This window comes from Oryx dammah, unplaced genomic scaffold (assembly GCF_014754425.2).
Source record: "Oryx dammah isolate SB20612 unplaced genomic scaffold, SCBI_Odam_1.1 HiC_scaffold_27, whole genome shotgun sequence".
NCBI lineage: Eukaryota > Metazoa > Chordata > Mammalia > Artiodactyla > Bovidae > Oryx > Oryx dammah.
Window position 1 is genome coordinate 75,906,239 of NW_024070211.1, and position 13,268 is coordinate 75,919,506.

Below are 13,268 nucleotides of genomic sequence, written 5' to 3' on the forward strand. Positions count from 1 at the left end.
TGAGGTTCAGAGTGGTTAAAGGAATTGTCTGAAATCTAATATGCACTAGAGTCATAACTCCACCCCAGGAAGTATTTAATGTATGGATGTTTACAAGCCCATAGCACTAGTGGTAAAGAATCTTTCTGCCAGTGCATGAGACACAAGAGGCACAGGTTCATTTCCTGGGTTACGAAGATCCCTGGAGGAAGAAATGGCAACCTAGCTCAATATTCTTGCCTGGGAAATTCCCATGGGCAGAAGAACCTGGCAAGCTACAGTCCATGAGTTGGACACAACTGAGCACACACACACACGTTGGCTTGTTTGTATGATACAAATCTTAAAATATCACTGGTACCATCCTTCGGCTTCAGGATCCACTGGTTAGAGAGGAATAATCAGCAGACTTTTGGCTTTGTTTTTAATGGTGAACTGGATGTGTAAGTGGGGAGGAAGAAGTAGGGCACTAGGTGGCAACCGAGAGTTACAAGTCTATAAGCCTAGGAGGATATTGGTGCCTAGAAGCAGAGTGGGTTGCTGAAATCCATTAAACCTATTAGTAACTGAAACAATAGAGAAACCAGGGAAAGCCAGACAGGTCATTTGTTATGAATGTACCATCAAAATTCTACAGATTGGTGTTGGAAAAACTTTCATGATTTTCTGATATCCATCTCTCCTGCATCCCCTTTGCACATGCTCTTTTTATTTGTTTATTTTTTAAAATTTTAAGCTATTTATCATTTATTTATTATTATTATTATTATCATTTTACTTTACAATATTGTATTGGTTTTGCCATACATCAACATGAATCCACCAGGGGTGTACACATGTTCCCCATCCTGAACCCCCTCCCAGCTCCTTCCTCGTACCATCCGTCTATTTGTTTATTTTTTTAAATTGAGGTATATTTGTTTTCCAGTGTTATGTTAGCTTCTGCTGTACAATGAAGTGAGTCAGCTATGTGTATGTATATTTGCCCTCCCTCTTGGACCTCCCTCTCAACCCCCAACCTCATGCATCTAGGTCATCAGAGCACTGAGCTGAGCTCGCTGTGCATCACAGCAGCTTCCCACTAGCTGTCCATTTACACATGGCAGTGTAATGCATGCACATCCTCTTTCCTTTGGGAGCATTTGCACACCTGCCTCCCTGTCAGCCAGTGCTGATGCTCACCGTGCTCTACTTGCTCCCTGCTCTCACATTTCAAATCAACTGGAAATATAGAGGTTAAAGTCTTTATTTCAAATCATTGATTGAATAACCTTGCTATCAGGGCTCAACACTCTTGACTCTTCGGGTCAATGTAATGTGCCCCGGCTTACCTGGCTGTGAGTCATCCAGAGGTACTCTTTTTCTCCACCTTGGCTACCATCTGTTTAGGAAAGACTTCACTGAGAATCTCTAAATATCCCTCAGTGTTTGTAGTCCACTCGTATATTTTCCTTATGAAACACGGCTGTTGATCTTTAAGTTGCCATCTTTTCTAAATGTTATGTCTTTTGACTATAATTAATAACTTAAGTTTAATTATGTTCGATGACCTATTAATGATAAAGTATGTGTAAATTAAAGCTGAATGTAGAATAGTTGTTTTTATTAGCCATAATCATGCTTGAGCAATTGTTTATGTTTGCAGACAGGCACTTTCATTTATTGCTATTTTTCATAGGCCTAGTGAGGTTGAAAGCATCACTCACAGAGCCCTGCAAACATTGCTTTTAATGATACTTGAAGCTTTCTGCCAACTGGGTACTGTTGAAGAATTGATTAGGAAAGAAGTGTCCCTTGGGAATAACAGAGACCCCCGTGACATGAACTCCTGCTTGGAATGCCCCTTTCTCTTCATCTTATTCTAAAGTCTCTTTTATGGAAAACTCATGGGCTTTGATATCTACCTAGCTATTCTTTTCATCCTAGATAGGAAATTATTTTGTGGAAAATATTTTGTAAAAATTATTGACCTCTTCTGACCTCCATTTTCATGTCTGTCAAATGGGTATCCTAACAATAATGATAATAACAAAACAATAGTAATAATACCAACCTCATAAAGTGTTGTAGTAAAAGAATGAGATAGCATATGCAAAATGCCAAGAAATGGATCTGATATAGATTAAAGTGAATTCTTAGAAATTCACTTAGAAATCTAACGTATTCTGGGTACATATGTAATATGAATGTTTTCCACCTGCAAAGCCATTATCTTTGCCTCTCAATATTATTTCTCAGAAATCATTTTCTTATGTATTCAAAGGCAACAGAAACTGACATCACTTCCTGAGAGCTTTTACTTGGCCTTTTGCTCATCCTCTCTTGTCTGGCTTCAAGCCATGATATTGGGTGCGGTCAGGAGCGTCCACTTCTTTTGTTGCTAATCACCTCTCATGTTTCTGGAAGTATTGTCCTACTTTGATACAAAACTGCTAGCCTCATGCTGCCTTCAAAATTCATGCATGAGAAGAGGATTGGCTGCTTCATCTCAAGTGTAGACCGCCTGCTCTTGAGCTTCCCATGACATCAGCTAAATCACGTCCATTCTGGAAAACCAATTCTGTTGTCATAATCTGAAGCACTGTACTTCGTAGGGAAGGGGAAAATCCTTTAAACCTGAATGCTAAATTTTACTAGTCCAATGTTCAAGAAACATATGTTCACTTACAATGAGAAAGTCTTAACGTAGATCCTGGGGGTGTTTCCCTTTATTGAGAGGCTCCCTTATTTCTCTCTCTCTCTTCATAGACATGAAATAATTCTTAATTTCTGTGGTGCCAATCAATTTTTTCTCTGGAAAAATGTGACCTCAGTTCTAAAAGTTTATTTTGCCCATAGAGTGTATCCTTCTCAACCTTCACCTCAAGATCTATAGAGCATGATAGTCAATGTGACTATTTTTCTAAAACTTTGAATTATTTGACCTGGAATTACACCATAAGATAGAATATATCAAGTGTGAGCTGGCATTCTGTGTGTGTAGTGTGTGGGTGTGTGTGCGGGGGTGTGTGTGTATGTACGTCCTATGAAAGGAGAGGCATTGATCCATGTTCTCTCTCAATATGGGGTAAAGTCAACTCCTTAATTGTTCCTATTGTCTTCAGTGTTTATTTTTGGACTCTTAAGATAACACTTGGACAAAGCAAATGGACACATACACACAACCCCACACATCCTAAGGGTAAACAATAATTACCAGTGTAAGTGCAATGAAATTGGAATTAACCTGGGTGGAGGGAGGAGAGAGACTTATTGCTAAAGGCACAATTATTTATCTAGATTGTCCCCACCCCGATAAAGATGGCTTGCATATTGTTATATAGAACTGTTTTAATTATACTTTTTTCCCTCCTTCTTAGCCTTCTTTTTCTGTACTCTTCACTGGGCCTTAGCCACATTAAAAATAGGTTAATTATACCATTCTTCTCAGTCAAATAATAGCAACTGTCCTTTGACTTGATAAGCATGTCCTGGTAGGAAATAGGTGGCCCACTCAAATAGGGAAAATTTAATGAAGAGACAGTTTATAATACAAAGGAGATGACGGTTAACTAATAGTACCTGGCTAGGGACAGTTGGGAGCCTGAAAGGTGATACCTGTAGGAGCTATTAGAAGAACTTGAAGAAAGTAGTTGCAGGTGAGAAATGGCAACCCACTCCAGTACTCTTGCCTGGAGAATTCCATGGACTGAGGAGCCTGGTGGGCTACTGTCCATGGAGTCACAAAGAGTTGGACACAACTGAGTGACTTCACTTTACTTTACTTTACTTTTTACCACTCCATTAGAACTGTGGCTCTGGGGAGCAAAGGAACCAACTTTGAGGTGATTTAGGCAATGAGATCTGGTAGAATAAGTACCCTAATCTTTCTTCTCTCTCTGTCTCCTCTTCCTCTGTCAACTTTTTTCTTCCCACTGTGTGCCCCAAACCACCTTTGACCAAAGCTGACCAGAAGCCAATGGACAAGGTGGCGACTAACACATACCTTCTGTGGTTGGATCTCTAAGTACAAAGAAGGGCCAAAAAAGGCAGCAGATGGAAAACACCTCATGGTGGGGGTGGTGGTTTAGTCGCTCAGTCGTGTCTAACTCTTGTGACCCCATGGACTATAGCCTGCCAGGCTTCTCTGTCCATGGAATGCTCTAGGCAAGAATACAAAAGTGTGTTGCCATGTCCTTCTCCAGGGGGTCTTCCTGACCCAGGGATTGAACCTGGGTCTCCTGCAGGCAGATACTTTACTGATTGAGCTACAAGGGAAGCCCCCAAAGACCTCATGCATCTCCTTAACTTTTAGTCTCCCCTTCTCATAATCTCATTAAAGTGGTAGAAATGAATTTTAAAATTCTCAATTCTTTGTCAAAAACAAAGAGAGTTTCATCAGTGGCTGAGAGAGTTAAACTTGTTTATGAAAGATTCAGTGGACAAAGACTGAGGAGCACAGAAGCAGACCATGCAGCACAGGAAGACAGGACTTAATACAGCAGAAAGTGGATGGCAATAAAAAAGGAAGGTCGTCTTCCCAGAAAGACTCTTTAGAAACACAGCGGCTGATCTGATGGAGGATGGGAGTAAGAAGTGGGGCAGAAAAAAATGCAGGTTATATAAAATCTTTAAATAATGAGGAGAGGCATAAAAATAGTGATACAATTATAAAAAAAAATTGAACAGTAGTGGAAAAATAAATATTCATCAATTACAGAAAAAGTCAATAGATGATGTCTAAAGTTAATAAAACAACAAGTTATGACATGTACATATTATTTATAGATTTGGAGGTAACCACAGCAACAGTTAGAACTGGACAACAGACTGGTTCCAAATAGGAAAAGGAGTACGTCAAGGCTGTATATTGTCACCCTGCTTATCTAACTTCTATGCAGAGTACATCATGAGAAACGCTGGACTGGAAGAAACACAAGCTGGAATCAAGATTGCCGGGAGAAATATCAATAACCTCAGATATGCAGATGACACCACCCTTATGGCAGAAAGTGAAGAGGAACTAAAAGCCTCTTGATGAAAGTGAAAGAGGAGAGTGAAAAAGTTGGCTTAGAGCTCAACATTCAGAAAACGAAGATCATGGCATCCGGTCCCATCACTTCATGGGAAATAGATGGGGAAACAGTGGAAACAGTGTCAGACTTTATTTTTTGGGGCTCCCAAATCACTGCAGATGGTGACTGCAGCCATGAAATTAAAAGACGCTTACTCCTTGGAAGAAAAGTTATGACCAACCTAGATAGCATATTCAAAAGCAGAGACATTACTTTGCCGACTAAGGTCTATCTAGTCAAGGCTATGGTTTTTCCTGTGGTCATGTATGGATGTGAGAGTTGGACTGTGAAGAAGGCTGAGCGCTGAAGAATTGATGCCTTTGAACTGTAGTGTTGGAGAAGACTCTTGAGAGTCCCTTGGATTGCAAGGAGATCCAACCAGTCCATTCTGAAGGATATCAGCTCTGGGATTTCTTTGGAAGGAATGATGCTAAAGCTGAAGCTCCAGTACTTTGGCCACCTCATGTGAAGAGTTGACTCATTGGAAAAGACCCTGATGCTGGGAGGGATTGGGGGCAGGAGGAGAAGGGGACGACCCAGGATGAGATAGCTAGATGGCATCACGGACTCAATGTACGTGAGTCTGAGTGAACTCCGGGAGATGGTGATGAACAGGGAGGCCTGGCGTGCTGCGATTCATGGGGTTGCAAAGAGTCAGATACGACTGAGCAACTGAACTGAACTGAACTGAACAGAAGAACTAAATACAGATAGAGTTCAGAATGTTCTGGAAGGAGGAAGACAGGGAATGGCATGTAGGTCTGTTGCTACTCACTATAGTAAGTCTTTTTGCATTAATTATTTTTTAGAAACCATGTGAATATATAATTTTAGTAAAAGCTCTTTTGTTTTCCTTTTTTTTTTTTTTTGGCTCCATTTAGTTTGCTGGCTATAGAAATTTCCTTCTTTGTATGATTAGGTCCATTAGCTGTCTTAAACCTAAAAAATTAATTTGATTTTCTCCTAGGCATCTCCTCTCCATTCTTTATAACCTTTTCTGTGTTCTTCCTCCAGCCACCAGAAGCTCTCGCACAGAAGCCCCACACACGTACATCTTCCTCCTGAATGCAGTTACATTCTCTTTCTCTGTGAAGTCCATGCACTCTTACAACTTTGTGTCTTTTCTCAAACTGTTTCTTTGATCTGAAATGGCTTCAGACTTTATGTTTTTTTCTTTTTTTTTAAATTGAAATACAGTTGTGTTAATTTCCTCTGCAAAGTGATTCAGATATATATATATACACACATATATATACATATATTCATATATATATATATATATATATACATATATTCTTTTTAAAAATATATGTTTCCCATTATGGTTAATCACAGTATATTGAGTATAGTTCTCTGCACTATATAAGAGGACCTTCTTGTTTATCCATGCTATATACATCTGCTAATCCCAAATTCCCAATTTTTCTCCCCCGCCACACTGCCTTGACAACCACAAATCTGTTTTCTATGTCTGTGAGTCTGTCTGTTTCACAGAGGTTCCTTTGTATCATATTTTAGATTCCACATATAAGCAATATCATCTTGTATTTTTGTTTTGCTTTCTGAAAAAAAAATTGTTTTTCTACTTATCCCTCAAATGCCAGAATAAAATCTACCTTATCTAGGAACTCTCTTTGATTTCCGCACATGATTATGCTTTCTTCTGTACTCTGCTAATACTGTACTGGAGAAGGCAATGGCACCCCACTCCAGTACTCTTGGCTGGAAAATCCCATGGATGGAGGAGCCTGGGAGGCTGCAGTCCATGGGGTCACTAAGAGCTGGACACGACTGAGCCACTTCACTTTCACTTTTCACTTTTCACTTTCATGCGTTGGAGGAGGAAATGGCAACCCACTCCATTGTTCTTGCCTGGAGAATCCCAGGGACGGGGGAGCCTGGTGGGCTGCCGTCTCTGGGGTTGCACAGAGTCAGACACGACTGAAGCAACTTAGCAGCAGCAATACTGTACCAGTGTCTGACGCATCTCACTCTGCAAAGCCTCCTAACTAGGTGTGTATCTGTCTGCCCCTTCTTCTTTCCATTTCATTGTAAATTCAAGAATTTGTAACTGTGTTATTGAGCACAATATCTTACACATGGTAATTGAAATAGTTGCTAAGCACTGTCATTGATTTTGGAAGTAGTTGTTGATTAGAAGGCATCTAAAGATTATGAAATGAATGCCCCACACATTAAAGTGAACATCAAATGTCTTTTTATCCAGGTGCCTATTACTACTTCTGTGGGTCAGCAAAATAACCAGGAAGATAATGTTTTATTCTGTTATAATTTTACAGCTTCTTCTCTAAATTCCAATTATACACATATTACCTCAGGTTGTGAGGAATAAGAAATCTAATAAACTAATTCCCATTAATAAATATGTTAGTAATGTATTAATTTTAATAAGTGTTTGCATAGTAAAAAGTAGCCTAAAGAAGGAAGTACCCCACCTGAGGGAGAGAATTGCTAATAGTAAAACGTTAACCCCCTGAGCTGTTGCTTTGAGATCAAAGAGTGTTTCAGGGGCCTTTCAGATTATGCTGAAATATATGCAAAATATAATATAGATTCTGATTAATTAAAATATATTATCAGTGGGAAACAATCTTCCCATATTAGAACATACAGATTTGAAATCACAGTTAATAAGTGTGATGTGTCTTTCTCATAGAAGTAAGGTTGAGTATCAATCTCTGGTCTTTTCTTATTATTCTCATTTCCCAGGTAGTCTTTCCATAGGTTCTTCTTTTTCTTTTCTTTTCTTTATTAAATTGCTCTCTATCCCTGGACTTTTCTTTGCCTCCACATAAAAGGGCACTATTATTTTATTTTTTCTTTACTTCAGGAAACGCTACAATAAAACAGTCTCGATATAGGATTATCATCCAAGAAGCAGCCAACGGAGGCCAAGAATGCCCAGATACCTTATTTGAAGAGCGAGAGTGTGAAGACGTGTCATTGTGCTCCACATATCGGTAATTAATTGCTTTCAAAATAATCATTAGACCTTAGTATAAGCCATGTCCTATTTGCTTTTATATAGTATGTGGTTATTATATGAAGCACTTGTAGTGAGAAATACAAAGAGGTAGTATTTTTTAATCTTCAAATATCTCACCATTTTCCCCTTTTCTGGAGTATATTTTGAGAGAGTAAAGAGTATGAAAGTCTACACACACACACACACACACACACACACACACACACCTACACCTTACCTCATTCTATTTTTCTCATCCTAAAGCCTTTAATCAAGAACTAAGAACAAATGTATACTGCCTTAACAGTTGTTTATTTTAGTTCAAAAATGGTTTTGGTTCTCAATTTTTGTCATGTACACATTTTAAGAAATCTTAGGAAAAAAATTTAACCTATGGGTAATTTTTTGTCTTTAGAAAAAGAAAATGAGTAACATTTAAACTATATATTTTACCTATATTTGCCCCTCTGGGAAGTAAGTGACTATTATTTATAAAAACAGTACCTGGGGTTTGTGTATTTAGTCATAAACTTTCATTCTTTTAACATCAGATTGAAGCACTGCTTTAAAGTATTAATACTTCTGGATTAAATTCAATCACTGTTGGGTTTTACTGATTTGTGGAAACAAGCCCCAGGTCTTAATAATCATGTTGTTATCAGCACTCTTAAAAATGCCTTTATTCGAAATGTTTAGGGTTTTCTCTGATTGAGAAACTGTATCTTAAATCTATATGATTCAAGAGCTATTTTTTTCTAGGGACTTCCTGGTGGTCCAATGGCTAAGACTCCAAGCTCCCAATGTAAGGGGCCCAAGTTTGACCTCTGGTCAGGGAACTAGATCGCACATGCCACACCTATGAGTTCACATGCCACAACTAAAGATCTCACATGCTGTAAGAAGACCTGGTGCAACCAAATAAATAAATAAGAATAAATATGTTTTTTAAATGAGCTAATTTATTCCAGAAAATATAAGTTTTGTCGTGTGTGTGTGTTTTTTTTTTTTTTTTTTAAGGAGGCATCCCATTAGCTAGAAAGAAGCCCCGATCAGGATCAATTTCATCATCTTTTCCTCCTTTTGTTTCTAACAACCAGTTTGGGAAAGTCATGAATCAGCACTGGAACAAGCCCAATCTGCCAGTATTTCTTCATCAACCGCCAGGCCATTGTGGGAACACTGTCAATATCCATCCTATTGTGCCAGGTTTAAATACTGAAACTTTTAGCTCAGTGAAAGAGCTGTCAGAGAAAGCAGTCAATTGAAAAAAAAAAAAAAGCCAAATCAAATAATGTTAGACATTTTCTGAACCCAGTGCTATTATAATCAGAGAAAATCTTGGAAACTGTTAGTGGTCTCTCTTCCTACTGTCCACTTTCGTTGCCCTCTTGTGGTACTTCAGTGTAGCCCCTCATTCTTGAACTAGAAATTAGTTCTACTCTGCCTGGATTGCCTGATTGTATCATGTCTCCTGATGCTGATAAGTGTGTCCAACTTATCAATATGAGTCTCTTAGTCAAACACCCTTGAATTTTGAGCATACAGTTCCTCTTTAGGTTTTGCCTTCCCTTCATTGGTTGGAGAGGCAAGTTAATGTAGATCTTTATCATTTTCTTCTGATTCCTCTTTTTTTACTCCATTAAGGTGAGACATTCACAATTTAAAACAGAATCACAATGTCTATAGAACTTTTCCTATTAATTTGAGCATTTTCCACCATGTTAATTTTAAAGTAGTGTTGGGGAGAGGAAATTTTCCCCTCGATGCTTCATGAGTTCTTATAGCTCTCTTAATAATAAAATTGACATGAGATAAATATCATGAGATAGGTTACTATTAAAATGCAACAAATGTCAATTCATATGCATGGAGATCCCATAGAAATTGAACCTAAGAAGTGGCCAAAGCAGGCGGCTTTTATACTTTCTAGACAAAGAAACAATAAATTAGTAAAGAATTGATGGGATGAATAAATGTCAGCTTTGGGTGCTCAATCCGTGAAAATTCTAAACAGAGTCTAAGCTTGGGGGAGTAAATTTTAAAAAGTAACAAGGTTTATACAGCCTGAATTCCCTAGTGGTAAGGGTTTCCTTCTACCTTCAGATGTGGGCGGGAAGGGCACTGCTCACAGGAGGAAATTATTTCCTGCTTTCAAGGGGAAGTAGAAGGAAGGAGGCAGAAGGAAGGAAGCAGAAGGAAGGTCAGAGTGTCCCTCTTGTGTTGGCCATTTCTTAAGTAACTTTCCTTCAAGATAGGCAGTATTCAATTGAGTCACATTTGGGATGGCTGACAATGTAAGCAAGAGGGAAGACAGTGTGGGTGATATACCCCTAAATAGAATTGGCAGTGGAATGTCTCCAAGAGTCTGTGGCTGAGCGTCTAAGGATTTAGGACTGACAGCTGGCCTGCCCTTTCATGTGCAATCTCAGGCATGTCATGAAACCTCTCTGAGCCCAGGCTTATCCTTCTAAAACTGTGAGTCTAATAAGAGTTCTTGACATTTCTCCCTTCTATTTAGCACACTAAGCTAAGTTGTGAACTTGAGGGACCTGAGTGAATGACATATCCCAGTTGAAAAGCTAGGCTAAACTCCCTTACCGTTTCTGTCTGTGTTTTAGAATTATACTTAATAAGTCTTTGCATCTACAGAGCAAATTTCTAACTACTTAAAAAGTAATAGGTGATTTTTTAAAAAATGGGACAGGTTTTTCTGTTGTTTCCTGGTTTCTCTCCAGCTCTTCAGTTGTTCTAAATATGGATGCCACTTGAATGAGGTCACTGATATGTATTTTTTTTTACTTTTACATTTTAATGTACTTTGCTTTATTCTGCAAGACAGTCTGTATCTATCTCTTAACTCCCTCACTGCCTCACCTCCAGTAAGTGAGACTCACTTAGTCTAGACAGAGGAGCGGGTGGTGATTGCTGAGATAAATTATGTTAATTAATTAATATGTGGGTTATATTAAGTGATCTTCACATGCTATATTAATCTATGTTCACATAACTAAAAGGGTTCCTTAAGGTGATTTTTTCCTGAACAAAGGAAGTCTACTCCATGTTCTGTTATACATTATTGTTTCTCTTGCTGAGATTTCTTTATTATTGTGATAAAAATCATATAACATAAAAGTTACATTGTAATCTTTTTTTTCTAAATTAGCTTCTTTTAATGGAAGTATAGTTGATTTACAATGTTGTACCAATCCATAATGGAAAAGGATATTTAAAAAAGAATGCATTTATGTGTAACCTGGATCACCTTGCTGTACAGTAGAGATTGCCATCTTAACCATTTTTAAGTGTACCATTCTGTAGTTTTAATTGTATGCACATTGAAGTACAACAGCTCTCTAGATGTTTCTTATCCTGCCAAACTGGTCAGTAATATTTTTGCCTCATAGTTCTGTTTCATTTTTTTTTTTTAATTAGCACCTCCTATCAGAGGTATTGGCTTATGTGAAAAAGTACAAAAATGTACTCAGTGAAAGAGCAAAATCTGTGGCTACATTTAGGGTTTGGGTTTTCTGGAACATTCCAAAGACACAGGTTTAAGGGCTCAAGTCACAGTCTGCCCTGAAGGTCATAAAAGTAGAGTTCTATTCACCTTAAACACACACACTCACATACACACACACACGCTGGCAAGCCAGAAGGATTCCTTACGTACTCTTTCCTCTGTGGAGAAGAAATATGGGTCATTCCTCAGAGACAGTTCCATTTCTCTTCTCTGAGAGAAACTGTCACATAAGAGAAGTCCTTATGGCCTCCTGCCTTGTCTTTACTCTATAACTTATTGAGATGTTTGAGCTACCCTACAGTCCTAGGAAACACCTTGTAAAATTTTTGAAGCAGAAGATCAAGTATGAAGGCTTGTACCTAAAATTTTCAGATGTTCACACCTTGATTCTCTAATGCTCAGATGGGGCATGGGAATTTTCTTTCTTTGATTTTTTTATATTGTTTTTCTTTAAACAATTTTAAGTTCATACAGAGCTAAACCTTCTAGATTTGATCTGTGCCTCTAATGTTTCTTTATGGCCACTTTGCTATATCCACTAAGGCTTATGTGCAAAATGTCCACATTTTTTAAAAATGGAATTACTGCTTTAACTATGGATCTGGGGCAGAGAGACTGATGCCATCCCTAGTGTGTGCCAGGGCTCCCTTTTATAACATCGGTTTCAAATCCATTTTTATTGAATTACTACCTTTATGCTTTGGGTTTCAAATTCATCTGTTTCCAGTATTTGTTTTGTATGTTTGCCATGGTGAAATTTCTAGTCTGCTGTTCTTTGTCATCACAGATGGAGGCCACAGAAATGGAGCCCCTGTGTCCTCGTGCCAGAGTCTGTCAGGCAGGGAGTAATGGGCACCAGTGAAACCTGTGGAAAGGGGGTGCAAACAAGAGGTAAGGGGATTTCAAAACAGTTTTTCTAATCAAATGTAATTCAAAGTTATGTTGCTTTTATAAATTGGTATCTCTTTTTATATTTAGATAAGCTGTGATCTTGCTGGATTGGATTTTTTATGAGTGTTTGAGTTCAAGGTTGGCATTAGCTAATGCTGATATTAGACCACCTTTTAACCATAACTAGCTAGTGCACCTAGGGACTAATGCAATGTAAGAAAGTATATGTCTCAGTCATTAGCATACCCTAGGGCTGATGGTCCAAATGCACATTGGATATTAGTCAATGAATGAAGGGATGTGTTGAAATTGGATCTGATAATATATATTGTACATTTTAGATGCTCATTAAATACTTGCTGAATGAATTAACTAATCATAGCAATCATGATTTACACCTGGTTGTTATGTACGTACTTGCTGTATGTTTCATATGGAATATGCATAGAAAGGAATTATTAAAATTTCTGGTGCTTGCTTCAGCAGCACATATACTGAAATTGGGCCAATACAGAGAAGATTAGCATTTCTCCTGTATAATGATGACATGCACATTTGTGATGCATTCCATTCCATATTTAAAAAAATTTTTTTCTGGAAGATCTTGTGAATTGACTTCTGGATCTGCATGTAAGTGCCTTTTATCATCAATGTCTAGAGGGTATGGCATATTGAAATCTCTGGCACTCAGAAACTCATCAGGTTGCTCACTGTTCTGTTTCTTTCAGAATTCACATGCCAATACTACAAGGCTTAACAAGAAGGCTTTGTTCTTAAAATATGACCACTCTGTCACTAAAGGGATGTATGTAGCCAAACTCATACCTTGTAGGACCAG

General features: G+C 38.2%; 1 protein-coding gene and 1 non-coding gene across 2 annotated transcripts in view; both read left to right on the forward strand.

Moving 5' to 3' along the window:
• The window catches only part of THSD7B (thrombospondin type 1 domain containing 7B), an 889,260-nt gene that overhangs the window by 447,118 nt on the left and 428,874 nt on the right, over window positions 1-13,268 (forward strand). Inside the window, exons 10-11 of the mRNA XM_040228521.1 lie at window positions 7,885-8,014; window positions 12,327-12,430. Coding sequence (XP_040084455.1) covers window positions 7,885-8,014; window positions 12,327-12,430 — 234 coding nt within the window. The remainder of the gene's footprint in view (window positions 1-7,884; window positions 8,015-12,326; window positions 12,431-13,268) is intronic.
• On the forward strand, window positions 12,901-13,007 carry LOC120855282. The gene has a single exon (XR_005719241.1). It is a non-coding gene; the product is annotated as a U6 spliceosomal RNA (small nuclear RNA).